The 25931-nt window shown below is 53.1% G+C and overlaps 2 protein-coding genes across 2 annotated transcripts in view; one reads left to right on the top strand and one right to left on the bottom strand.

The window, feature by feature from the left end:
* LOC103655706 (DNA polymerase eta) overlaps nt 1–6468 on the bottom strand; it is a gene marked incomplete at its 5' end in the record, with an annotated part of 87123 nt that extends 80655 nt beyond the window's left edge. The window contains 2 exons of the mRNA XM_020552712.1: nt 6097–6163; nt 6275–6468. Coding sequence (XP_020408301.1) covers nt 6097–6163; nt 6275–6468 — 261 coding nt within the window. The remainder of the gene's footprint in view (nt 1–6096; nt 6164–6274) is intronic.
* LOC103654139 (NAC domain-containing protein 79) lies at nt 311–3008 on the top strand. Its single transcript, XM_008680967.4, has 2 exons — nt 311–1594; nt 1957–3008. Exons 1-2 carry the CDS (start codon nt 1420–1422, stop codon nt 2676–2678), a joined length of 897 nt encoding a protein of 298 aa, XP_008679189.1. The 5' UTR covers nt 311–1419; the 3' UTR covers nt 2679–3008.
* Nucleotides 6469–25931: the final 19463 nt, after the last annotated feature.

Consider the following 25931-nt stretch of genomic DNA (forward strand, 5'->3'; position numbering starts at 1 on the left):
CTTATCGGGCCGAACCGACCCGTTTAGCCCACAGTGGCCGAGCTCGGACAGAAAAACGAGCCCACGGGTTTGGAAGGCCCGACCCGGTTTCCTAATCGTGCCTGGTGGGCTGGACCTAAACCGGGTCGGGCTCCACGGGGCGGCTCATTTGGCCATCTCTAGTTGAGGTTGTTTGTTGAGTGAGTAGTAAGGCTATCTCTAGTAGGTTGCTTATCTTTATCTTTTATTTAAAATTTACTATATAAAGTATAGTATACAACACAAAACCGTATTTTGCATGTTCATACACACGATCTTCCGGCTATAGCCAAAGTAGTAGGGTCTCGTAGTAGGCAGCTGGTTTCTCTTTCTCCTAGCCAACAAGTTTCTTGTGAGCCTGGGTCTCCGCTCCTCGATCGGTCCCTAGCTTCTCTTCAAGAGCTCCACTCCACCGCATTTTCCCTCCTCCTTCCCCTCCGCCCACGTATCGGCTGTCGCTCGCGTTAGTGCTGCGCAAGCGCATCGCGCGCCGGCGAATGCCACAGGCGCGCACGCGTCACCTCCGATGATCCTCTCCTCCGGCCTCTCTCCCGCGGTCCCGCCCCATGTCCGGCCCGTGCTGCCTGCGTCCGGCGCAAGGGGCGACAGAGACGTCAATCATGGATGAACAGTGCGTCTGATACGATCTATCTCCTCCCTCTCCGCGCGCCGTATATACCTGTAGACCGATAGATGGAATGGAACCGGCGGGGTCGTTGTCGTCGTCGTCGTCTTCCCTCCGATCCCCTTCTCTCATCATCCTGCATCGTACACGTATACCTGTCGATCGCATGCGCTAACGGCGTACGCCCCCGGCCTCCTCTCTCAGGCTAGATCTCAGCTCCGTCCTCGTCCTCCTCCTCGATCCATCTCTGCCTCTGCCTCTGCCCGGGCTGGGATTAATTGTAGTACCAGCAGCACCCCTCCGATCGATCTCCTTGAATCTGTTGTTGCTTGCTTCCCCAAACTTCTTGTTTTATTTCTTTCTCGATCTCTCTTCCCCTATCTAGCTATATATATCTTCTTCCTCTATTTATGTATCTAATAATAACTACACATATAATGATTAAATAGTCCCGGCAGTCGGCACCAAGCTATATATATACTCCCATCCTTTCCTACCAGCCACTGCCAGAGGCCACCACAAACCCATCCGGCTACAGCAAGCAACCGTAGCAGTCGTAGATGTGTGCAGCGCGCGCAGCGCAGCCAATTCCTTCTTAGTTCTTACTCCCCGGGGCCTTCCCTCTGTCTCTCTCCTCTTCTCTTCAGATCGACGTGCTGGTTGCAGAGTGCAGACTGCGTATATAATATACAGTTCGTTGTTCTTCCAGCTCCGCACATAAAGATAGATAGATATACAGGGAAAAAGTGTAGTAGCTGGAGCAGAAGCTAGCTAGCATGGGGCTGCGGGACATCGAGCTCACGCTGCCGCCGGGGTTCCGGTTCTACCCCAGCGACGAGGAGCTGGTGTGCCACTACCTGCACGGCAAGGTGGCCAACGAGCAGCTCGCAGGCGCCGGCGCAGCCATGGTGGAGGTGGATCTGCACACCCACGAGCCGTGGGAGCTCCCTGGTACGTACTCGTACTCGGTGCCTTGGCAGTTAATTCAGTTGTTTGCTTAATTTAGCGTCTCTAGCAAGCAATCTCCGTGCGTAATTATTAACTCGATTCCGTGTCATGGAACGAGTAATTACGCACGCACGCAACCTCGGTTTATTGGTTCAGCTTCAGCCATGTTGATTCTTGTTTGTTTTGTTCTTGTTAGTTGTCTGTTAATTATTATTATTGGAAGAAGATGCTTATACAATATATTTTTCCCTTTCACAACTGACGATCCAGTTAATAGTAAACACCGAATACCGATTGCTCTACACATCTGAAGCTTACTGACTGATAAACTGATGATGAATCCATGCATACGCGTATTACAACAGACGTGGCGAAGCTGAGCACCAACGACTGGTACTTCTTCAGCTTCCGCGACCGCAAGTACGCGACGGGGCAGCGCGCCAACCGCGCCACCAGGTCGGGCTACTGGAAGGCCACCGGCAAGGACCGCGCCATCCACGACCCCAGGTCCGCCATCGTCGTCGGCATGCGCAAGACCCTCGTCTTCTACCGCGGCCGCGCGCCCAACGGCGTCAAGACCAGCTGGGTGATGCACGAGTTCCGGATGGTGGAGGACCCCCACGCCCCGCCCAAGGAGGACTGGGTTCTATGCAGGGTTTTCTACAAGACGAAGGCCGACGACGCCACGGCCGACAGCGAGCAAGACGCCGTGCGTATGCCTCGCGGCGGCGGCGGCAGCGCTGATCCGAGCTGCTACTCGCCTCCTCCGTTCCCCGCGGCGCTCGGCGGCAGCCACCACCACCACCACCATCTGCCGCCGCCGCCGCCGTCTTCAGACCGCCGCCACGGCGCCGGCTCCCCCGACGACGACTTCCCCGGAGGCATGGCGCTGCTGCAGCACAGCAGCGGCATGTTCGACTTCCACGGCGGCCAGCCTCGCCCTCACGACGGCGTCGTCCTCGCTGGGCCGGCTGCTGCAGCGGCGGCGCCGGCGTCAAGAGACGGCGGCGATCAGTGTGGCAGCGGCGCGCTCATTGACCTAGGACTGGACGAGCACTACACCTACAACAGCCTGCTGCAGATGTGATATATCACGTGTGCGGATCAGTGCTCCAAACAAGCAGGCGATCTCGTCATCTGATTTTATTATTCGTTGGTGCAGTGGTCTAGCTCTCTGCCTCTCTCTGTGTGCACACCGATTCCGTTTGTGCATATGTGCTGCACTCGTACCGTCGTACGTGTAGTTAATCTACATATCAGTAGTGCTGTCAATCTGTTGTGTTTGATTCAAATAGGTGCTGTGAGTAATGTACATGCATATTTGTTTGTGGATCAGTTCCTGTTGCTTGGGAGCTCAGAGAGTTCAGAACCTATTTGTTCCTATTTTTTTTACATATCAAGTACATGTTAGAATTAACACGGTATATTACGAACATGTGGTCGGTATATGTCCACGGTGTTCAAATGCGATGATTAATTATTCACGTTGTGATGATCAGCTTTTGTGTAGTACTAACTAACCGTGAGTCATGGTATATATGTGTGATATGTTTCTTGGCTTGGTGTGCAGACGTGGAGTATAGAGACAGTGGTCGATGACGAAGATAAAGATCATGTGGTTTTGTGTCAATGAACTGTAACAGGTGAAGGACAAACGCCAGACTTGTTAGAATTATAGGCATTTTCCATATCATTTTAATTCCATAAATTAACATTATAATGATGACGTATGAATAATTAACCATAGAAATCGTGATCTTAAATTGATCCATACCAATATGGATCAAGAGAACATAAAGCATATAAATATAATAAGTATATAAGCATGTTTCATGAATTATTACAGAACAACTGAAAGTAAACAGATAGTAATATAAACAGAATGACTGTAAAATTAAAACAGATATATATAACATATTATAATATGACAGAATAGAGCTATGTACAACGACATATATAATATGCAGAATGTAAAACAGTAACGAACTGAATTGATCATACCCTCCCATGCGCTCCGATGATCCTGAACCTTGTCCAACTTCTCTTGTCATCCGGTACGAAATGAAGACGCCAGGAACCAGTGAAGAAGACAACGACGGACATTGGGCAGTCGCGTAGACGCTCCCCCAAAAACCTAATTGCCGATCCCCCGTGCAAGGTCTCGAACGGCACCGGCTTCGGAGGCACCTGCCCTCTCGCTTCTCTGTGCGCGCAGAGTCACGAGATGGAAATACCCTCACTCGGCGGCTGGACTGTGATTCTGAAAATGTTTCTCGCGTGTACCGAGTGATAGGGGTGCTCCTCTATTTAACCTCTCGCAGAGGGAAGCTGAAGGAGAAGGGTCACTCGGCTAGTCACTCCAATAGTCAGTCAGCCCTCGCCGAGTCATGCCATGAGTCGGCCAGCTGAAGGATCACTCGGCTGATGAAGAGACAGGGTCACTCAGCTGACGAAGAGACAGGGTCACTCGGCTGACGAAGAGACAGGGTCACTCGGCTGACGAAGAGACAGACAACTGAAAGGTTAACGCGTTAGTGAGTGCTAAAAATTAACACAACCACACCACGCCCGCCCGCTCGTCTGCCTGTCTGCCTGCCTCGCCTCGCCTCGCCAAGCCACACCCGGCCCGACCGGCGGCGGCGGCGCGCGCGCGCGTGTGGCACGCTCTTGTCCATTTCTTGACTTCTCAAGTTAAGTGGAATAAATCCCACCATATAAGTCAAGCCAACAGACCCTTGGACTTCCAATGTGGTACTATTGGTATTCTCCACCATTACACACCTTAGAGTTTATTCAATAAATGGGCCAAGCCCATAAAAGATCCAACAATCCCCACCAAACTCTAGGGTTTGTAATGGTGAAGTATCAGAATCACAATCCTTTGATATACCAGTGTTTCGATGGAGACTGTTAAGTTGAACATCCATCTAGAATAAGAGTTTCACTCATTCACAACTGAACAATGGACTATGCCTTGAATTGACAGTTTTGTGCGAAATAAGATTCACTCAAATCCTTTACTGATACTAGGCTGCAAAAGAGTATTTCCGCTGTTTAGAAGCATATAAGTCACACTTCAGTGCCTTTCATGAGCATTTAGGGATTACCCAAGTCCCATAGACTGTGACCAGCAGTCTGCCTCATATAGGTGTATTCCTCAGCAGATGTTCTGTAGGACAACATCTCACCTTTATAAGACTCTTGGAATACATTAAGGTAAAAACCATCCTGCCTTACAGATAGGAAAGATGTGCATCAGAAATGAGTTAAGGAAGGGATCTTTCCTCACAATCTACTCCTAGCTTGTTTCTCCACTCTACTTCACGGGATCTCCGATCACATAGAGCAGGTTACCACTAGAGTAGATCTCACATGGGTCTCATACCCATTTCCCTCGATGCACTTTCTATCACATTGCGTGACAGACCCTTAGTAAATTGATCTGCCAGATTATTCGATGTGTGAACATAATCCACAGTTATAACTCCGGAGTTTTTCAACTTTCTGACAGATTTCAATCTCCTCTTAACATGCCTTGTAGACTTCATGTTATTCCTAGAACTGTTAACCTTTGTAATCACCGTTTGGTTGTCACAGTTCATGGAAATAGCCGGTATCGGTTTTTCAACTACCGGTAAGTCCAATAGGAAATCACGAAACCACTCGGCCTCAGCCCCAGCAGTGTCTAATGCTGCGAGTTCTGCTTCCATTGTAGACTTCGTTAAGATAGTCTGCTTGCAAGACTTCCAGGAAACAGCGCCACCTCCAAACAGAAACACATATCCGCTTGTGGCATAAAGCTCATCAGCATCAGAAATCCAGTTGGCATCACAATAGCCTTCCAGCACTTTTGGGTTTCCGGTATAATGAATACCGTATGTCATAGTACCTTTCAAATACCGCAACACTCTCTCAAGAGCACGCCAGTGATCATCTCCTAGTTTCGACACAAACCGACTTAGCTTACTCACAACATAAGAGATGTCTGGCCTTGTTGCACTTGCAAGGTACATGAGCGAGCCAATGATCTGGGAGTATGTCAATTGATCCCTTGCTATTCTCCGATTCTTTCTTAATAGCATGTTGGGGTCATAAGGTGTTGGAGCAGGATCACAGTCACTAAAACCAAAGCGACTCAATACCTTTTCCACATAATGGGATTGTAACAAAGTTACCCCACCATCAGCTTCTCTAACAAGCTTGATGTTTAGAATGACATTAGCTTCTCCCAAATCTTTCATTTCGAAATTGCTCGATAGAAGATTTTTAACTTCCTCAATCACATTGAGATTTGATCCAAAGATCAAGATGTCATCAACATAAAGGCACAGCATAACAGACTCACCCCCACCATACCGATAGTATACACACGTGTTAGATTCATTTACAACAAATCCAGCTGCTGTAAGAGTATTATCAAACTTTTCATGCCATTGCTTAGGTGCTTGTTTTAGGCCATACAATGATTTTATCAACCTGCACACCTTGTTCTCTTGACCATCCACAATGAACCCTTCTGGCTGATCCATATAGATCTCCTCATCCAACTCTCCATTTAGGAAAGTTGTCTTAACATCCATCTGATGAATGATAAGACCATAAGAGGCTGCCACGGCTATTAATGTGCGAATTATAGTCAATCGAGCCACTGGTGAGTAGGTATCAAAGAAATCTTCACCCTCTTTTTGGGTATATCCTTTGGCCACAAGCCTTGCCTTGTACCTCTCGATTGTACCATCAGGCCTAAGCTTTTTCTTGAAGATCCATTTGCAACCTATAGGTTGACAACCATAAGGACGGTTAACGACCTCCCAAGTTCCATTAGACATAATAGATTCCATCTCACTCCTTACTGCTTCCTTCCATAAGTCAGCATCAGGAGAGGAATATGCCTCACTAATGGTAGTTGGTGTGTCTTCCACAAGGTACACTATAAAGTCATTACCAAAGGATTTTGCAACCCTCTGTCTCTTGCTCTTTCGAGTGACTATAGTGTCATCCTCCTCAGGGATGTGCACGTGGGAATCCTCAACATGATCTATAGGAATCGACAGTTCGTGCTCATGGGGAATTATAGTCTCATGACTTGTATCACTAGGTGTATTCTTCATGGGAAACTCATTCTCAAAAAATGTTGCGTCTCTTGATTCCATGATAGTATCAACATACATATCAGGCACATCAGATTTTATAATTAAGAACCTATACCCAGTGTTGTGAAAAGAGTACCCAAGGAAAATACAGTCAACAGTTTTAGGCCCAAGTTTACGCTTTTTGTTGATTGGAACATTCACTTTAGCCAAGCAACCCCAAGTGCGCAAATATGAGAGATTTAATCTTCTCTGTTCCCATTCCTCAAATGGAGTGATCTCTTTGTTCTTTGTTGGAACTCTATTCAGGACATGACATGCTGTCAAAATCGCCTCACCCCACCATGTCTTGGATAATCCCGCTGTACTCAACATGGCATTCACCAAATCTGTTAGAGTGCGGTTTTTCCTTTCAGCAATCCCATTGGATTGTGGTGAGAATGGCGGTGTCCTCTCATGAATAATACCATGTTCCACGCAGAACTCATCGAACACATTAGAGAAATATTCTCCACCTCGATCAGACCTTAACCGTTTTATTTTCCTCTCAAGTTGGTTCTCAACTTCAGCTTTATAGGCCTTAAAATAATTGAACGCTTCATCTTTTGTTTTTAAGAGATACACATAACAAAATCTAGTGGAGTCATCTATAAAAGTGAGAAAGTATCTTTTACCACTTTTGGTCAAAATTCCATTCATTTCGCACAGATCAGAATGAACAAGTTCTAGAGGTGCCAAACTCCTCGCCTCAGCAGCCTTGTGAGGCTTGCGGGGTTGTTTTGATTCAACACACACATGGCACTTAGACTTTTTGACCAAGTTAAATTTAGGAATTAAATTTATATTTGCTAACCACATAAGACAGCCAAAGCTTGCATGACAAAAACGTGAATGCCATAAATCTGACTCATCAGAAAAATGAACAGAATTCACCAGTTTATTACACACATCATGCAGTGATAAGCGGAACAAGCCTCCGCAGTCATATCCTTTACCAACAAAAGTACCATGTTTCGACACAACACATTTATTAGACTCAAGAACAACTTTGTATCCATCTCGACATAGCATAGAAGCGCTAACGAGATTCTTCTTGATAGAGGGCACATGCTGCACGCTCTTCAATGGCACCGTCTTTCCCGAAGTAAACTTCAGAATGACCGTACCAACACCAAGAACATGAGCACGCGACCCATTTCCCATCAACAAGGCGCCAGACCTCCCAACCTGATAGGAGGAGAACATAGAGGCATCAGCACACACATGAATATTTGCACCACTGTCCATCCACCACTCAGGTGAATTACAAACTGAGAGAACAAATGGTAAAGAATTACCATACCCAGATGTTCCTCCTTCAGTTTCAGTGGTTACAACATTAGCTGATTTCTTGTCTTGAGTGAACTTGCGATCAGGGCACTCTCTAGCCCAATGTTGATCACTGCCACAGACAAAGCATCCTTCCTTTCCCTTGTTATTGTTGTTCTTCTTTTTAAATTGTGTTGTATGAACAAGTTTATTTGCGTTCTCTGGTTTGTTCTGGTTTTTCTTCTTGTTAAACTTGCGGAAGTTTCTCTTCTGCACCACATTAGCAGTAGAGGTCTCCACACCTTTTCCATTGTCCTTTGTTCTAGCTTTTTCCTCAACATCAAGAGTACCAATGAGCTCTTCCACATTGAACTCTTGTCTCTTATGTTTGAGAGAGGTAGCAAAGTCCTTCCAAGAAGGTGGCAACTTGGCGATTATACCGCCAGCCACAAACTTGTCAGGCAAAGGACAAGGAAAAAGTTCGAGTTCCTTAGCTAGTGCCTGAAACTCATGAGCCTGTTCCACTACAGATCGGTGCTCAACCATCTTGTAGTCATACAACTGCTCCATGAGGTACAGCTCGCTACCAGCGTCAGTTACTCCAAATTTTCCGACAAGTGCATCCCACAGCTCTTTCCCTGTAGGAAGGATGATATAGCTTTTCTGGAATTTTGTGTCAAGTGCGCTAATCACTGCTCCTCGAAAGAGGTTGTAATCAGCCTTAAACTTAGCCTCATCCTCAGGAGGTAAGTTGGCAGGCTTGCCCTCAGCGGCATAATAACATGACATTGCAGTTAGCCACAATTCCATCTTAGCTTTCCATATCAAGAAGTTTTTACCATCAAAAGGATCAGGCTTCAGCACAACAGCAAAACCTCTGATAGAAAAATGCCTAACATTAGGTTTTTGGATTGTTAGAATTATAGGCATTTTCCATATCATTTTAATTCCATAAATTAACATTATAATGACGACGTATGAATAATTAACCATAGAAATTGTGATCTTAAATTGATCCATACCAATATGGATCAAGAGAACATAAAGCATATAAATATAATAAGTATATAAGCATGTTTCATGAATTATTACAGAACAATTGAAAGTAAACAGATAGTAATATAAACAGAATGACTATAAAATTAAAACAGATAGATATAACATATTATAATATGACAGAATAGAGCTACGTACGACGACATATATAATATGCAGAATGTAAAATAGTAACGAACTGAATTGATCATACCCTCCCATGCGCTCCGATGATTCTGAACCTTGTCCAACTTCTCTTGTCATCCGGTACGAAATGAAGACGCCAGGAACCAGTGAAGAAGACAACGACGGACGTTGGGCAGTTGCGTAGACGCTCCCCAAAAACCTAATTGCCGATCCCCCGTGCAAGGTCTCGAACGGCACCGGCTTTGGAGGCACCTGCCCTCTCGCTTCTCTGTGCGGCTGGACTGTGATTCTGAAAATGTTTCTCGCGTGTACCGAGTGACAGGGGTGCTCCTCTATTTAACCTCTCGCAGAGGGAAGCTGAAGGAGAAGGGTCACTCGGCTAGTCACTCCAATAGTCAGTCAGCCCTCGTCGAGTCATGCCATGAGTCGGCCAGCTGAAGGATCACTCGGCTGATGAAGAGAAAGGGTCACTCGGCTGACGAAGAGACAGGCAACTGAAAGGTTAACGCGGTTAGTGAGTGCTAAAAATTAACACAACCACACCACGCCTGCCTGCCTGCCTGCCTGCCTCGCCTCGCCACGCCACGCCACGCCACGCCCGACCGGCGGCGGCGGCGCGCGCGCGCGTGGCACGCTCTTGTCCATTTCTTGACTTCTCAAGTTAAGTGGAATAAATCCCACCATATAAGTCAAGCCAACAGACCCTTGGACTTCCAATGTGGTACTATTGGTATTCTCCACCATTACACACCTTAGAGTTTATTCAATAAATGGGCCAAGCCCATAAAAGATCCAACAATTGGACGATTGAGGGCCAAAGAAACCAGAAGATCAATCATGGGTGACTAACAACTAGGAACATGGACAAGTGTAGGAAGGAGTACATGGAGGAGTAGGCCATGCTAATGAGATATGACAGTGGTTGGTCAAATCAAAACGATGGTTTACTAAGTCAAGCGGACGTTGGAGGACATGGTGTCGGTTGATTGAGGACTAATGGTGACACCCGTTAAGGCTATCCGCAGCGGTTCCCTCTAAATTTATCTCCCTATATCGTTTTTTGCGTCACATTGTTAATATTTCATCTTCTACTTTTCTTCCTCCCGCGGTCGTTTCCCCCTAAATTCACCTATTTACCCCACCACAAACATAAAATATCATTTCCATATATTTTCATCATTCATTGCCATTTTTCTCAACTAACAAACAATAGTGTACACAGATAGCGAGGCAAAGGGGATGCACAGCACTCCCCCACATCTGGTGCGTGTCTGCAGCTTCCTCTTGCCCTGTACCATGTAAAGGAGGCTTTAGAGGTAAGCGATGCACCGTCCGCGTTACTCTAAAGAGTAACAGTGCAAGGGGAGCGGATGGCGCGGCGGTCAGTCTAAGATCGTAAAAGAAATGTATTGGATACACTATTCTCGAGAATTTTAATGGTTCGAGCTTCAAAACCATCACACAGACGATTTTCGTGTTTGGACCTCAAAGCTAAAGTGGAATTCCAATGGGAACTGAAGGTGGCACATGACAACATCGAGGAGTTCACGTTGAGGCGAAGCTATCTCATGAACGGCCTGTGGCCGTTGATTCTATAAACCTTGAGTTGGACTGTAACACCCTTAGGGTAAAGTGGGTTGGCTCTAAATTTACAATGGTACATTGTAAATGTGTAATGTCCATTTTGCAAATAAGAGGAGTGTTGTCCCTATCTCTTTAGTTGTCATCGGTTTACCTTTTTATTAGGTTTTTTATTCTTAATCAATGAGGACAGAGTCTATAATTATATTTCCATCCATTATTCGCGAAAAGCTTCGTGGCTGCCACCTTCAAGTTGAAGCTCACTAAACGGAAATTATCTCTGGTCTCAGGCTGCAACAACGCCCCAAAACCTTAGCCAGTATGTTCTTCTGAAGACAGCCTTTAAAAAAGAGTTATATTTTGCATTGTTAAAACAAATACGTCTCGCCAAATCGACCAGCATAAAGCCATTGCACCTACTAAAATAACACACATTTCTTTTAAAGAGACCCAAGACAACCATCTGAGAAACATATATTCGTCCGAGGTTGGTGCTTTTAGTCCAGTAACAATCTAAATTACCCTCTGAATGTTTTTTAGCATGGTGGCAATTAAAAAGGATATGGTTAATGGTTTCATTGCTATTACAAAAGCAACAAATCAGATTACCTTTCCAAATTTTTTAGATAGATTGTCCTTTGTTAGTATGACACCTTGTTGCATACACCAAAGGAATATTTTGATCTTAAGTGGCACTTTCAATTTCCAAATTATTTTATGCCCGAAAGGGATGTCTTGGTTCATAAGAAATTGGTACATCGAGGGAACTGTAAATTTTCCACTCGTATGTTACCTGGCATTCTATGTATCGACATTTTTATATGTATATATACCTATATAATGGTCCATAGTTATGTAAATCTAGCATCCTAAATCAGATGCGGGTCTAGGAGGGTTTCATGGGTATTCATTGAATACCCAAGTTTTTAGTGATCTATAGTAATTTGTCAATAATGTATTACACAAAATAGCATTAGAGCACTAATTTATTTAATCTTTTGAATTTTTGAATACCCAATCTCAAATGTCTGGGCCCGCTTCCGCCCTAAATTATAGATTTAGAGCATTGCTAAAACACTTTAAGGTGTAAAAAATGTTTTTGCTCCAACATTTTTCTATTTATTGGTTGATAATTTTTTTTGAAGATGTCCACATCAATAAAAAAAATAAGTGGGTCTACTTTCTATTTTTAATTGAGTTGGCAGCAGAAATCCATACCAACAACCTTCCCTGACGTCTTGTTAGGTCAGAGCTATCGATGGAAGACCAGACGGTTGCGGCGATAGGCGGCACATGTCGTTCATGAAGGTCCTCGTGGTGATAGTGTGGAGGTAGGACAGGAGGTACAATGGTGGCGCCTTAGCACTAGAAGTTGTCTGATAGTGGTGGCCTCAAGGCGTTTGGGGCGGTGTCGCGGAGATGGGTTTATGGTCACATGGACGGTGAGATGGCGTGAAACGGTGGTTGGATTAGTTTTTTTCGATGGATTTAGCACAAACGTTGATTTTGCGAGTTCTCATAGAATTGATAAATATAGAGATGAAATTGAAATTTGTAGGAAGTTTATAAATTTAGGGACCTAATTTACATAACTCTTGGAGAAAATTTTTCCTTGAAAACTATTTTAATTCATAATGTCGGGGACCATAATTAGGGGTACCCCCAAGACTCCTAAACTCAGCTGGTAACCACCATCAGCACAAAGCTGCAAAGGTCTGATGGGCGCAATACAGGTCAAAGCTCTGCCCACTCAAGGGACACGATCTCGCCTCGTTCGAGCCTAGCCTCGGGCAAGAACAGCAGACCCAGGTGGATTCACGTCTCGCCCGAGGGTCTCCTCAAGCAACGAGCGCACCTTTGACTCGCCCGAGGCCCAGCTCGGGCAGGCTTCGCGGAGAAGCAACCTTAGCCAGATCGCCTCGCCAACCGACCGTATCGCAGGAGCATTCAATGCAAGGATCGTCTGACACCTTATCCTGACGCACGTTCCTCAGTCGATAGGGCCGAAGTGACCGCAGTCATTTCGCCCCTCCACTGACTGACCTGACAGGAAAACAGCGTTGCCTGCCCTGCTCCGACTGTTGTGCCACCCGCCAGGGTGAGGCTGACAGTAGCCAAGTCTAGCCTCAAGCGCCATAGGAAGCTCCGCCTCGCCCGACCCCAGGGCTCGGACTTAACCTCGACCTCGAAAGACGGTCTCCGCCTCGCCCGACCCCAGGGCTCGGACTCAACCTCGACCCCAGAAGACGGTCTCCGCCTCGCCCGACCCTAGGGCTCAGACTCAACCTCCACTCCGGAAGACAGTCTCCGCCTCGCCCGACCCCAGGGCTCGGACTCAACCTCGACTCCGGAAGACGGTCTCCGCCTCGCCCGACCCCAGGGCTCGGACTCAGCCTCGATCTCGGAGGAGTCACCGCCTCACCCGACCTTGGGCTCGGACCGACCACGTTACAAGGGGATACATCATTACCCTACCCATAGCTAGCTCAGGCTACGGGGAACAAGACCGGCGTCCCATCTGGCTCGCCCCGGTAAACAAGTAATGATGGCACCCCGCGTGCTCCATGACGACGGCGGTCCTCAGCCCCTTACGGAAGCAAGGAGACGTCAGCAAGGACCCGACAGCCCCGACAGCTGTGCTTCTACAGGGTTTAAGTGCTCCTCCGACGGCCACGACATCACATGAACAGGGCACCAACACCTCTCCGATAGCCACGTCGGCATGTACATAGGGCTCTGGCTCCTCTCTGCTAGACACGTTAGCACATTGCTACACCCCCATTGTACACCTGGGCCCTCTCCTTACATCTATAAAAGAAAGGTCCAGGGCCCTCGTACGAGAAGGTGGCCGCGCGGGAGAACGGGCTGACGGACAGGCTCTCACTCTCTCTCTGTCCCTCGCGAACGCTTGTAACCCCCTACTGCAAGCGCATCCGCCCTGGGCGCAGGATAACACGAGCCGCGGTTCCCTCTTTTGTTCCCCCTTGTGTTCCATCTCGCGCCGACCCATCTAGGCTGGGACATGCAGCGACAATTTACTCGTCGTTCCAAGGACCCCCCGGGTCGAAACGCTGACAGTTGGCGCGCCAGGTAGGGGCCTACTGCGTGTTGACGAACAGCTTCGCGTCAAGCTCCAGATGGGTAGTCTCCAGCAACCTCTCCAGCCTAGGACGCTGCTCCGTTTCGGGAGTCTCGAGTTCATGTCCCTCGACGGCAGCTACGACATGGTACTCCTTCCTCCGCCGCGCGACAACGACAATCACGACCGTCAGCCCGCTAGCCGGCGGCGGAATCGACGACGTCTTCCCCGCGTGGTGGAAGAGCAGCATCCGGGTCTGTCCCGTCACCTTCCCCGCCGACGGAGGAGGAGGCGGGGCAACCATGGCCAAGCAGGAGGCGACACCTCGTTGGTTGTCGAGCGAGTCGACGACGCCGGCGCCCCAGCGGGGGACACGGCGGACGTTGACCTCGCGTCTGAGACGAAGACGAGCGTCGTTTCCCTGCAACACGCCTACCCAAGCGGACGGATGACGCCAGCACGCTCGCGAAGGACTTGCTGGGCGTTAGCCTCGTACCTGAGATAACGGTGCAGTCCGTCCCCGACGTGACTTTGTCACCATCCGTCGATCAAGAGGTACCGTCCGTTTTCCATCCTGTGCCTTTTAGATTCAGCTTCGACCGACCAAGCGATCCCGCTTCGGTGGACGCTTTCATGAAGGCATATCCTAACCTTCCGGGGTACCATATATGGTCAACCTGGGACCGACTGACGGCCGTCTCGACCTACGGGCCCCCGGGTTCCGAGGAAGATGACGAGCCCGACTCTGGTTGGGATTTCTCCGGGCTCGGTAACCCCAGTGCCATGCGAGACTTCAAGGCCGCATGTGACTACTACCTCTTCGATTGCTCCGATGGTGGCCACAGCCTTGACGACGAGGACTGTGGCCTAAGTCGCGAATGTTTCCACGTCGATCTAGGGGGTCTCGACGAAGGCAACCACCTTGGTATGCCGGAGGACGGCGATCCCCCTAGGCCTGCGCCTCGTGTTGACATCCTTCGGGAGCTAGCTGTGGTCCCAGTCCCTGCGGGGAGTCAGGACGCACAGCTCGAGCAAATCCGCGAGATGCAGGCCAGGCTCGACGAGGAAGCAGGACAACTTGTGCAGCTCCGGCAAAATATCGGGCAGGAGTGGGCAGGCCGAGCACCGGCTGGAGAAGCGCGTCATCTGGCCCAGGACGTCTAGCACCGCATCGCCGACGATGCCAGGGCAAGGCTGCCCCCGGCTTCCAGTGGGGTCGGCCAGAACCTGGCTGCAGCGGCAATACTACACCGAGCGATGCCGGAACCATCCACCACCGAGGGGCAACGTATCCAGGGAGAGCTCAAGAATCTCCTGGAGGATGCCGCGGTCCGGCGGGCCGAAAGCTCTGCCTCCCGAAGGCAAGGGTACCCCCCGGAGCATCGTGCTGCGACTTCCCGATTCATGCAGGAAGCCTCGGTCCACACCGGGCACACGCGGAACACAGCGCCTGCGGCCCCGGGTCGCCTCGGCAACGAGCACCGCCGCCGCGACCGTCGAGCCCACCTCGACGAGAAGGTGCGCCGAGGCTACCACCCCAGGCGTGGGGGACGCTACGACAGCGGGGAGGATCGGAGCCCTTCGCCCGAACCGCCCGGTCCGCAGGCTTTCAGCCGAGCCATACGACGGGCACCGTTCCCGACCCGGTTCCGAACCCTGACTAACATCACCAAGTACTCGGGGGAGACAAGGCCGGAACTGTGGCTCGCGGACTACCGGCTGGCCGGCCAGCTGGGTGGAACGGACGATGACAACCTCATCATCTGCAACCTCCCCCTGTTCCTCTCCGATGTCGCCTGAGCCTAGCTGGAGCATCTGCCTCCTGCGCAGATCTCCAACTGGGACAACCTGGTCAAAGCCTTTGCCGGCAACTTCCAGGGCACATACGTGCGCCCTGGGAACTCCTGGGATCTCCGAAGCTGCCGCCAGCAGCCGGGAGAATCCCTCCGGGACTACATCCGGCGATTTTCGAAGTAGCGCACCGAGCTGCCCAACATCACCGACTCAGATGTCATCGGCGCGTTCCTCGCTGGCACCACTTGCCGCGACCTGGTGAGCAAGCTGGGTCGCAAGACTCCCACCAGGGCGAGCGAGCTGATGGACATCGCCACCAAGTTCGCCTCTGGTCAGGAGGTGGTCGAGGCCATCTTCCGGAAGGACAAGCAACCTCAGGGGCGCCAGCCGGAAGACGTCCCCGAGGCGTCCGCTCAGCGCGGCACCAAAAAGAAGGGCAAGAAGAAGTCGCAAGCAAAACGCAACGCCGCTGACGCAGACCTTGTCGCCGCCACCGAGCACAGGAACCCTCGGAAGCCTCCCGGGGGTGCCAACCTGTTCGACAAGATGCTCAAGAAGTCGTGCCCCTATCATCAGGGTCCCGTCAAGCACACCCTTGAGGAGTGCGTCATGCTTCGGCGCTACTTCCACAAGGCCAGGCCCCCGGTGGAAGGTGGCAGAGCCCACGACAATGACAAGAAGGAGGGCCACAAGGCAGAGGAGTTCCCCGAGGTCCATGACTGCTTCATGATCTACGGTGGGCAAGTGGCGAACGCCTCGGCTCGGCACCGCAAGCAAGAGCGCCGGGAGGTCTGCTCGGTGAAGGTGGCGGCGCCAATCTTCCTAGACTGGTCCGACGAGCCCATCACCTTCGACCAAGGCGACCACCTCGACCGCGTGCCGAGCCCGGGGAAGTACCCGCTCGTTGTCGATCCCGTCATCGGCAACTTTAGGCTTACCAAGGTCCTCATGGATGGAGGTGGTCGGGTTCCGGTGCGACGCCCTTTCATGGGATCATCCCCAGGAAGCGCGTCCAACCCCTTGGGCAACTCGATCTGCCCGTCTGATTTGGGACTCCCTCCAATTTCCGAAAGGAAACCCTCACGTTCGAGGTGGTCGGGTTCCGAGGAACCTACCACGAAGTGCTAGGGAGACCATGCTACGCCAAGTTCATGGCCGTCTCCAACTACACCTACCTCAAGCTCAAGATGTCGGGCCCCAACGGGGTCACTACCGTCGGATCCACGTACCGACATGCGTACGAATGCGACGTGGAGTGCGTGGAGTATGCTGAGGCCCTCGCTGAATCCGAGGCCCTCATCGTCGACCTGGAGAGCCTCTCCAAGGAAGTGCCAGACGCGAAGCGCCAAGCCGGCAACTTCGAGCCAGCAGAGGCGGTTAAATCCGTCCCTCTCGACCCCAGCAACGACGCATCCAAGCAAGTCCGGATCGACTCCGAGCTCGACCCCAAATAGGAAGCAGTGCTCGTCGACTTTCTCCGCGCGAACGCCGAGGTTTTTGCATGGAGTCCCTCGGACATGCCTGGCATACCGAGGGATGTCGCCGAGCACTCGCTGGATATCCGAGCTGGAGCTCGACCTGTGAAGCAGCCTCTGCGCCGATTCGACGAAGAAAAGCGCAGAGCCATAGGCAAGGAGATCCACAAGCTGATGGCTGCAGGGTTCATCAAAGAGGTATTCCATCCCGAATGGCTAGCCAACCCTGTGCTTGTGAAAAAGAAAGGTGGGAAATGGCGGATGTATGTAGACTACACTGGTCTAAACAAAGCATGTCCGAAAGTTCCCTACCCTCTACCTCGCTTCGATCAAATCGTGGATTCCACTGCTGGGTGCGAAACCCTGTCATTCCTCGATGCCTACTCAGGGTATCACCAAATCAGGATGAAAGAGTCCGACCAACTCGCGAATTCTTTCATCACACCTTTTGGCATGTACTGCTACATCACTATGCCATTTGGTTTGAGGAATGCAGGCGTGACATACCAAAGGTGCATGAACCACGTGTTCGGAGAGCACATTGGCCGAACGGTCGAGGCTTACGTCGATGACATCGTAGTCAAGACGAGGAAAGCCTCCGACCTCCTCTCTGACCTTGAAACAACATTCAAGTGTCTCAAGGCGAGAGGCGTAAAACTCAATCCCGAGAAGTGCGTCTTCGGAGTCCCCCGAGGCATGCTCCTGGGGTTCATCGTCTCCGAGCGGGGCATTGAGGCCAACCCGGAGAAAATCGCGGCCATCGCCAACATGGGGCCATCAAGGACTTGAAAGGAGTACAGAGGGTCATGGGATGCCTTGCGGCTCTGAGTCGCTTCATCTCGCGCCTCGGCGAAAGAAGCCTACCCCTGTACCGCCTTCTAAGGAAGACCGAGCACTTCACTTGGCCCCCGAGGCCGAGGAAGCCCTCAGGAACTTAAAGGCGCTCCTTACAAGCGCGCCCATCTTGGTGCCCCCCACTGCCGGAGAAGCCCTCTTGATCTACGTAGCCGCAACCACTCAGGTGGTCAGCGCCGCGATCGTAGTCGAGAGACAAGAAGAAGGGCATGCATTGCCCGTCCAGAGGCCGGTCTACTTCATCAGTGAGGTACTGTCTGAGACCAAAATCCGCTACCCGCAAATTCAGAAGCTACTGTACGCGGTAATTCTGACGCGGCGAAAGTTGCGACACTACTTCGAGTCTCATCCGGTGACTGTGGTGTCATCCTTCCCCCTAGGGGAAATCATCCAGTGCCGAGAGGCCTCGGGTAGGATTGCAAAGTGGGCGGTGGAGATCATGGGAGAGACAATCTCGTTTGCCCCTCGGAAGGCCATCAAGTCCCAAGTCTTGGCGGACTTCGTGGCTGAATGGGTCGACACCCAGCTTCCAGCAGCTCCGATCCAACCGGAACTCTGGACCATGTTTTTCGACGGGTCGCTGATGAAAACAGGAGTGGGTGCGTGCCTGCTCTTCATCTCACCCCTCGGAAAGCACCTCCGCTACGTGCTGCGCCTCCATTTCCCGGTGTCCAACAACGTGGCCGAGTACGAGGCTCTCGTAAACGGGTTGCGCATCGCCATCGAGCTAGGGGTTCGGCGCCTCGACGCTCGTGGCGACTCGCAGCTCGTCATCGACCAAGTCATTAAGAACTCCCATTGTTGTGACCCGAAGATGGAAGCCTACTGCGACGAGGTTCGGCGCCTGGAGGACAAGTTCTACGGGCTCGAGCTCAACCACGTCGCTCGACGATACAACGAGACTGCGGACGAGCTGACTAAAATAGCCTCGGGGCGGACAACGGTTCCCCCGGACGTCTTCTCCCGAGACCTACATCAACCCTCTGTTAAGACCGACGACACGCCCGAGCCCGAGGAGGCCTCGGCCTAGCCCGAGGCACCCTCGGCCACCGAGGGTGAGGCATTGCGCGTCGAGGAAGAGCGGAATGGGGTCATGCCTAATCGAAACTGGCAGACCTCGTACCTGCAATATCTCCACCGAGGAGAGCTACCCCTTGACAGAGCCGAGGCTCGGCGACTGGCGCGGCGCGCCAAGTCGTTTGTCTTGCTGGGTGACGGAAAAGAGCTCTACCACCGCAACCCCTCAGGCATCCTCCAACGATGCATATCCATCACCGAAGATCAGGAGCTATTGCAAGAAATACACTCGGGGGCTTGCGGTCATCACGCAGCACCTCGAGCCCTCGTTGGGAACGCCTTCCAACAAGGTTTCTATTGGCCAACTGCGGTGGCCGACGCCACTAGGATTGTATGCACCTGCCAAGGGTGTCAATTCTACGCAAGGCAGACACACCTGCCCGCTCAGACCCTACAAACAATACCCATCACCTGGCTGTTTGCTGTGTGGGGTCTGGACCTCGTCGGTCCCTTGCAGAAGGCACCTGGGGGCTTCACGCACCTGCTGGTCGCTATCGACAAATTCTCCAAGTGGATTGAGGTCTGACCCCTAAACAGCATCAGGTCCGAACAGGCGGTGGCATTCTTCACCAACATCATCCATCGCTTTGGGGTCCCGAACTCCATCATCACCGAGAACGGCACCCAGTTCACTGGCAGAAAGTTCCTGGACTTCTGCGAAGACCACCACATCCGGGCGGACTGGGCCGCCGTAGCTCACCCCATGACGAATGGGCTGGTAGAGCGTGCCAACGGCATGATTCTGCAGGGACTCAAGCCGAGGATCTACAACAACCTCAACAAGTTCGGCAGGCGATGGATGAAGGAACTCCCCTCGGTGGTCTAGAGTCTGAGGACGACGCCAAGCCGAGCCACAGGCTTCACGCCGTTCTTTCTAGTCTATGGGGCCGAGGCTATCTTGCCCACAGACTTAGAATACGATTTCCCGAGGACAAGGGCGTACGACGACCGAAGCAACTAGACCAGCCGAGAAGACTCACTGGACCAGCTGGAAGAGGCTCGGGACATGGCCTTACTACACTCGGCAAGGTATCAGCAGTCTCTCCGACGCTACCACGCCCGAGGGTTCGGTCCCGAGACCTCCAGGTGGGGGACTTGGTGCTTCGGCTATGACAAGACGCCCGAGGGCGCCACAAGCTCACGCCTCCCTAGGAAGGGCCATTCATCATCGCCAAGATTTTGAAGCCCAGAACATACAAGCTAGCCAACAGTCAAGGTGAGGTCTACAGCAACGCTTGGAACATCCGACAGCTACGTCGCTTTTACCCTTAAGATGTTTTCAAGTCGTTCATATGTCTCGTTCTCTTTACATACACAAATAAAGTCTAACCATCAAGGAAGGGTCAGCCTTGCCTCCGCAAAGCCCGACCCTCCCTCGGGGGCTAGAAGGGGGGAACCCCCTCTGCGTCAAAATTTTTCCTTGGAAAAAGTCTTTCTGTCAGAACGTCTTTCACGCTTTTTGACTACTTCGATAGTGGGATCCTGAAAACGACGGAGTACACGTAAGTGGCAAGGCCGACCGAGCCGAGGGACTCCTACGCCTCCGGGATACAGATACCTCACTCATCACCTTCTGCGATAAGTAACTCACGCTCGGATAAGCGATTCCGCTGACCGAACAAGTCTTAACGCTCGAAAACTTTTCTGCCGAAACGATTTTTCGTGCCTTCTTGACTATATCGATAACAGAATCCTGCGGACGAGTAAGAGTACACGTAAGCGGCAAGGCCAATCGAGCCAAGGAACTCCTACGCCTCCGGGATACGGATACCTCACTCATCACCTTCCGTGAAAAGTAACTCTCGCTCGGATAAGTGATTCTGCTACCGACGAACAAGTCCTGATACTCGAAACAAGGGGAAAAGAAACGCAACTTTATAACACGACGATGATATGTTTGGCCTCGGCGGCCGCAAAAAAAACATACACACACTACAGAAAAACTGATCCTGCAGGTTCAGACATCAATAGGGGGAGCAGCAGCACCCTCGGCATCGACTCCACCTTTGGCGGAATCCGACCCGGCCTCGGACAGCAACACGGTCGGAGGATCTCCACCTCGAAGGAAGATGTCAGCACCGCGCCTGGGCCATCGCCGCCAGGGTCTCCTCCAGGAACCCGGCTCGAGCAGACGGCTTAGTCAGCCGCTCCGTGGCCTCAGCAGCTGACCCCCGAGGACATCAGCCCGGCTCATGGCCTCGGCAGCCCGACTCCAGGGTTGGTCCCGCCAGTGGACGACCTGGCCAGGTTCTAGCCGCCGCTGCTATGCCTCTTCGGCCTGGGAAGTCCCCTGCTCCTGGGCCGACGAAGTTTTCTTCTCCAGCCGCCTCCGCCTCTGTCCATGCTGACACCGCTGCCTCCGGCTCCGGCTCATCGCAGAGCGGCCGAGGGTTTCCTTTAACTAAATAAGAGAGGCCTTGGGTGGCAAGGCCGACCGAGCCGAGGGACTCCTATGCCTCCAGGATACAGATACCACACTCGTCACCTTCCGCACAGGGCAACTCACACTTGGTTAAGCGGTCCAGCTAGCCGACAGGTGAGTCCTGGTGCCCGAAATAAGGAAGAAACACGGTATTACACCCAAAATACCTAGATGTTCAGGCCTCGACAGCCACAATGAACAGACACCGGCACTCAAGGTGCCATTACAAACGGAACTCTGGTTCCACCCCCGCAGGTACGAACAACCCCCACATCGGAGGGCCTGCGGGACGACAAGCTCCGGGTGGCTCGTCGCCGACCACGGCAGCAGCGACAACGACCTCCACTCTGAGCGGCCAAACAGCAGCAGCGATGACCTCAGGGCAGACGCTGTTACGGCAAGGTCATCGCCCACGTCCCCACTCGAGGGGCGAGGACAAGCTATCAAAGCCAAAGAGCCGGAGGCCCGGAGTGCAGATGGCGCCAACGATCTCGTCGGCGGTGAGGCCTTCTCCGGCGGCCACCACCTCAGCACCAACGGCCGTAGTCACCTGCCCACCGACAGATCCCCACTCGAGTCCTCCCGGACGGGCGAGCACCGACCTCCGCGCGGAGGCGTCGTGCCGGAGCGAGGGCGGGACAGCCCAAGAACGCGAACGCCGCCCTAGCAGCGCGCGACGTCTTGGGCGGTCCCCCGGTGCGCGTGGCGCAACAGCCGCCCATACGACGGGCAGATAGCCACGCTCCGCCCAGTGGTGGGAGGTGGCACCGGAAGCTGTGCCAGGGCCAGCTGAGCTAGCGAACCAGGCACGCTGGAGCTGACGACGCTTACGGCCGATCGACCCCGCGTTGTCGAAGTCCGCCCCCTCCGCTAGGCCGGTGAGCGCCCTCTCCCCTGATTGCTAAAGGAGGAGGCGACCCGCCGGCCCGTACGGGAGGTAGAGCTCCAGCTCAGCTCGCCCCCCGCCCTAGCAAGGATGATGAAGATCCTTGAAGCTGAGGGCGGGGCGGAGGCCGTAGCCCGGCTTGCTTCTCCCCACCATCGAACTGGTGGTCACCATCTTGGGTGACCATTGGTGAGGGGATGCAGCCGGGCTGCCTGATGAAAATCCTTGAAGCCGAGCGATGGCTGAAAGGTACCAACTTCTGCGAAGTTGCGCTCCTCCAACAACAGCAAGACGAAAGCAACACGGGCGCTCCCCATCCGGGGGCTCGGAAGGTGGAAGGGCGCAATGCATGAGGGGAGTGCGAAGGCATGGCTGCAACCCAAGGGGGTCGCCCCCTTTTTAAAGGCGACTCTCCTCACTCGCGTCCTTAGGCATCGCGGACTAAGTCTTCACCAACGCGCTCCAAGGTCCTCCCCCTACGACACGGGGGCGGGGTCCCACACGCCATGCAAGCTGGTCGAGACAAAAGAAGCCAAACCGCCGCGCGCGGAGCGTGTAACCGCCCAGCGGTTACAAGCACTCCTCCATCTTCGCCTAAACCAGTGGGTGAAAGGGCGGACCGCCATGCAGGCGGCATGCAACTGCACCACAGAGATACACCCTTTCGACTTCGACGCATCCAGCGTGGAGGCCCAGGCCCACACGTCATGTAACTGGCGCGCCGGTTGCTACGTGCGAAAAATTGCACCGCCACTTACGTCAATGCCGCGCCTCCTCGACTACGGAACCGGTGCCGCGACTCGAGGCAACCCTGCGCATGGCCCAACCGTGCCAACCAAGCACATCGGTCACAGGTCAGTCAGCCGCGGAAAAAGGCGCAACGGTCGATATGGCCAAAAGTGGGCCGGCAATAATGGCGGCGGCAGGCGGGCGGAAGCAGCAGTCAAATCGTCTGCAGGCTCACGTCCCCTCCTGGGACAGCGAGAGAGCCCTCTCCCACGGCGTGAAGACGACGCGCCCGTGTTCCGTTCCTCGAACGGCTCGCGCAACGGCTGCCCCGCGAACCACTCGTCTCGTCGCATTAACTCCGCGGCAGGGCAGGCGACACCTTTGGCAGGCGAAGCGGGCGATGCTTCACCTCCGCCATGATGACCGTGTCAAAAAAGGTGCGCCACGTCGTTCAATTTCATATCCTTTTCCTCTTCCCCTTTCTCTCTCTTGCTACAGGGACCGAGAAAGGGGATACTCCGAAAGGGATCCTTCTCCGCGAAGGAAGCTGGCCCCGAGCCCCCTACTGATTAGAGGTTCGAAGGCTGGCCCCTCGGAAGGGTTTGACAGCCGTCTCAGAGCACTCAGGCTCCGAGCCCTCCTACTGATCAGAGGTTCGAAGGCTGGCCCCTCGGAAGGGTTCGACAGCCGCCTCAGGCCACTCGGGCTCCGCGCCCACTACTGATCAGGGGTTCAAAGGCTAGCCCCTCGAAGGGTTCAACAGCCGCCTCAGAACACGCAGAGCGAGGGATAACTCTGGGTACGTCTGATACATGGCCGAGGCTCGGGCTACGCTCCCGAGGTACCATAGGACATTTCCGAGATCAGCAGGAGCGATTCTGTAATGGAATCCCATCAGAGGGAGGCATCGAGCCCTCGGACCCTATCAAACGGGACCGGGTCCGGCAAATCACCTGCAGGTACTTTTGGAGCGCGCCTCTAGGCCACTAGCCGACCCTTATCGAACGGGGCACGGGCGTCCACTCGGATCACCCGTTAGCAACTCACTGGAGACACCATGTTCGGCGCCCCCCGAGGGCAACATGGCGCTTCCCCCCCTCCTTGCGGAAAGGCGATGAAGGGGCGTATGAAAAAAGCCGAGTCAGTCCTTGATCGTCCTCTCGCCTTGGGCAGAGGCTTGGGGGCTGCTCTCGCAAACCCGGCTCGAGCCAAACCGTTGACAGCGTCAACATACCAACCCGAGAACTCGGAACCTGACTATGCACCCGGGCTACGACCAGTTCGCATGAGGGAACAACTAGACCGGCCTAGGCGTCACGAAAGACACTAAGACCTCGGAGGAGTCAAACCACTCCTCCGAGGCCTCGGGGGCTACACCAGGCGGGTGCGCTCGCGCGCACCCACCGGAACGAAATGCAACCGAGAAAGACCGGTCCCCTTGCAAAAAAGTGCGACAAAGCCTCCAAGCGAGTACCAACACTCCCTTTGAGGCTCGGGGGCTACTGTCGGGGACCATAATTAGGGATACCCCCAAGACTCCTAAACTCGGATGGTAACCACCATCAGCACAAAGCTGCAAAGGCCTGATGGGCGCAATACAGGTCAAAGCTCCACCCACTCAAGGGACACAATCTCGCCTCGCCCGAGCCCAGCCTCGGGCAAGAATAGCAGACCTAGGTGGATTCAAGTCTCGCCCGAGGGTCTCCTCAAGCAACGGGCGCACCTTCGACTCGCCCAAGGCCCAGCTCGGGCAGGCTTCGTGGAGAAGCAACCTTGGCCAGATCGCCTCGCCAACCGACCGTATCGCAGGAGCATTCAATGCAAGGATCGTCTGACACCTTATCCTGACGCAGGTTCCTCAGTCGACAGGGCCGAAGTGACCGCAGTCATTTCGCCCCTCCACTGACTGACCTGACAGGAAAACAGCGCCGCCTGCCCTGCTCCGACTGCTGTGCCACCCGCCAGGGTGAGGCTGACAGCAGCCAAGTCTAGCCTCAGGCGCCATAGGAAGCTCCGCCTCGCCCGACCCTAGGGCTCGGACTCAACCTCGACCTCGAAAGACGGTCTCCGCCTCGCCCTACCCTAGGGCTCGGACTCAACCTCGACCCTGGAAGACGGTCTCCGCCTCGCCCGACCCTAGGGCTCGGACTCAACCTCGACCCCGGAAGACGGTCTCCGCCTCGCCCGACCCGAGGGCTCGGACTCAACCTCGACCCCGGAAGACAGTCTCCGCCTCGCCCGATCCCAGGGCTCGGACCGACCACGTTACAAGGGGATACATCATTACCCTACCCCTAGCTAGCTCAGGCTACGGGGAACAAGACCGGCGTCCCATCTGGCTCGCCCCGGTAAACAAGTAATGATGGCACCCCGCGTGCTCCATGACGACGGCGGTCCTCAGCCCCTTACGGAAGCAAGGAGACGTCAGCAAGGACACGACAGCCCCGACAGCTGTGCTTCTACAGGGTTTAAGCGCTCATCCGACGACCACGACATCACATGAACAGGGCACCAACACCTCTCCGACAGCCACGTCGGCATGTACATAGGGCTCTGGCTCCTCTCTGCTAGACACGGTTAGCACATTGCTACACCCCCCATTGTACACCTGGGCCCTCTCCTTACATCTATAAAAGGAAGGTCCAGGGCACTCGTACGAGAAGGTGGCCGCGCGGGAGAACGGGCTGACGGACAGGCTCTCTCTCTCTCTCCCTCGCGAACGCTTGTAACCCCCTACTGCAAGCGCATCCGCCCTGGGTGCAGGATAACACGAGCCGCGGTTCCCTCTTTTGTTCACCCTTGTGTTCCATCTCGCGCCGACCCATCTAGGCTGGGACACGCAGCGACAATTTATTCATCGGT

This window comes from Zea mays, chromosome 4, assembly GCF_902167145.1.
Source record: "Zea mays cultivar B73 chromosome 4, Zm-B73-REFERENCE-NAM-5.0, whole genome shotgun sequence".
NCBI classification, from domain to species: domain Eukaryota; kingdom Viridiplantae; phylum Streptophyta; class Magnoliopsida; order Poales; family Poaceae; genus Zea; species Zea mays.

Bases quoted from the DNA above. Each gene is read 5' to 3' on its own strand.
- LOC103654139 (XM_008680967.4), top strand. From the start codon at position 1,420: ATGGGGCTGCGGGACATCGAGCTCACGCTGCCGCCGGGGTTCCGGTTC. The intron at 1,595-1,956 runs GTACGTACTCGT...GTATTACAACAG, and splicing joins CGAGCCGTGGGAGCTCCCTG to ACGTGGCGAAGCTGAGCACC.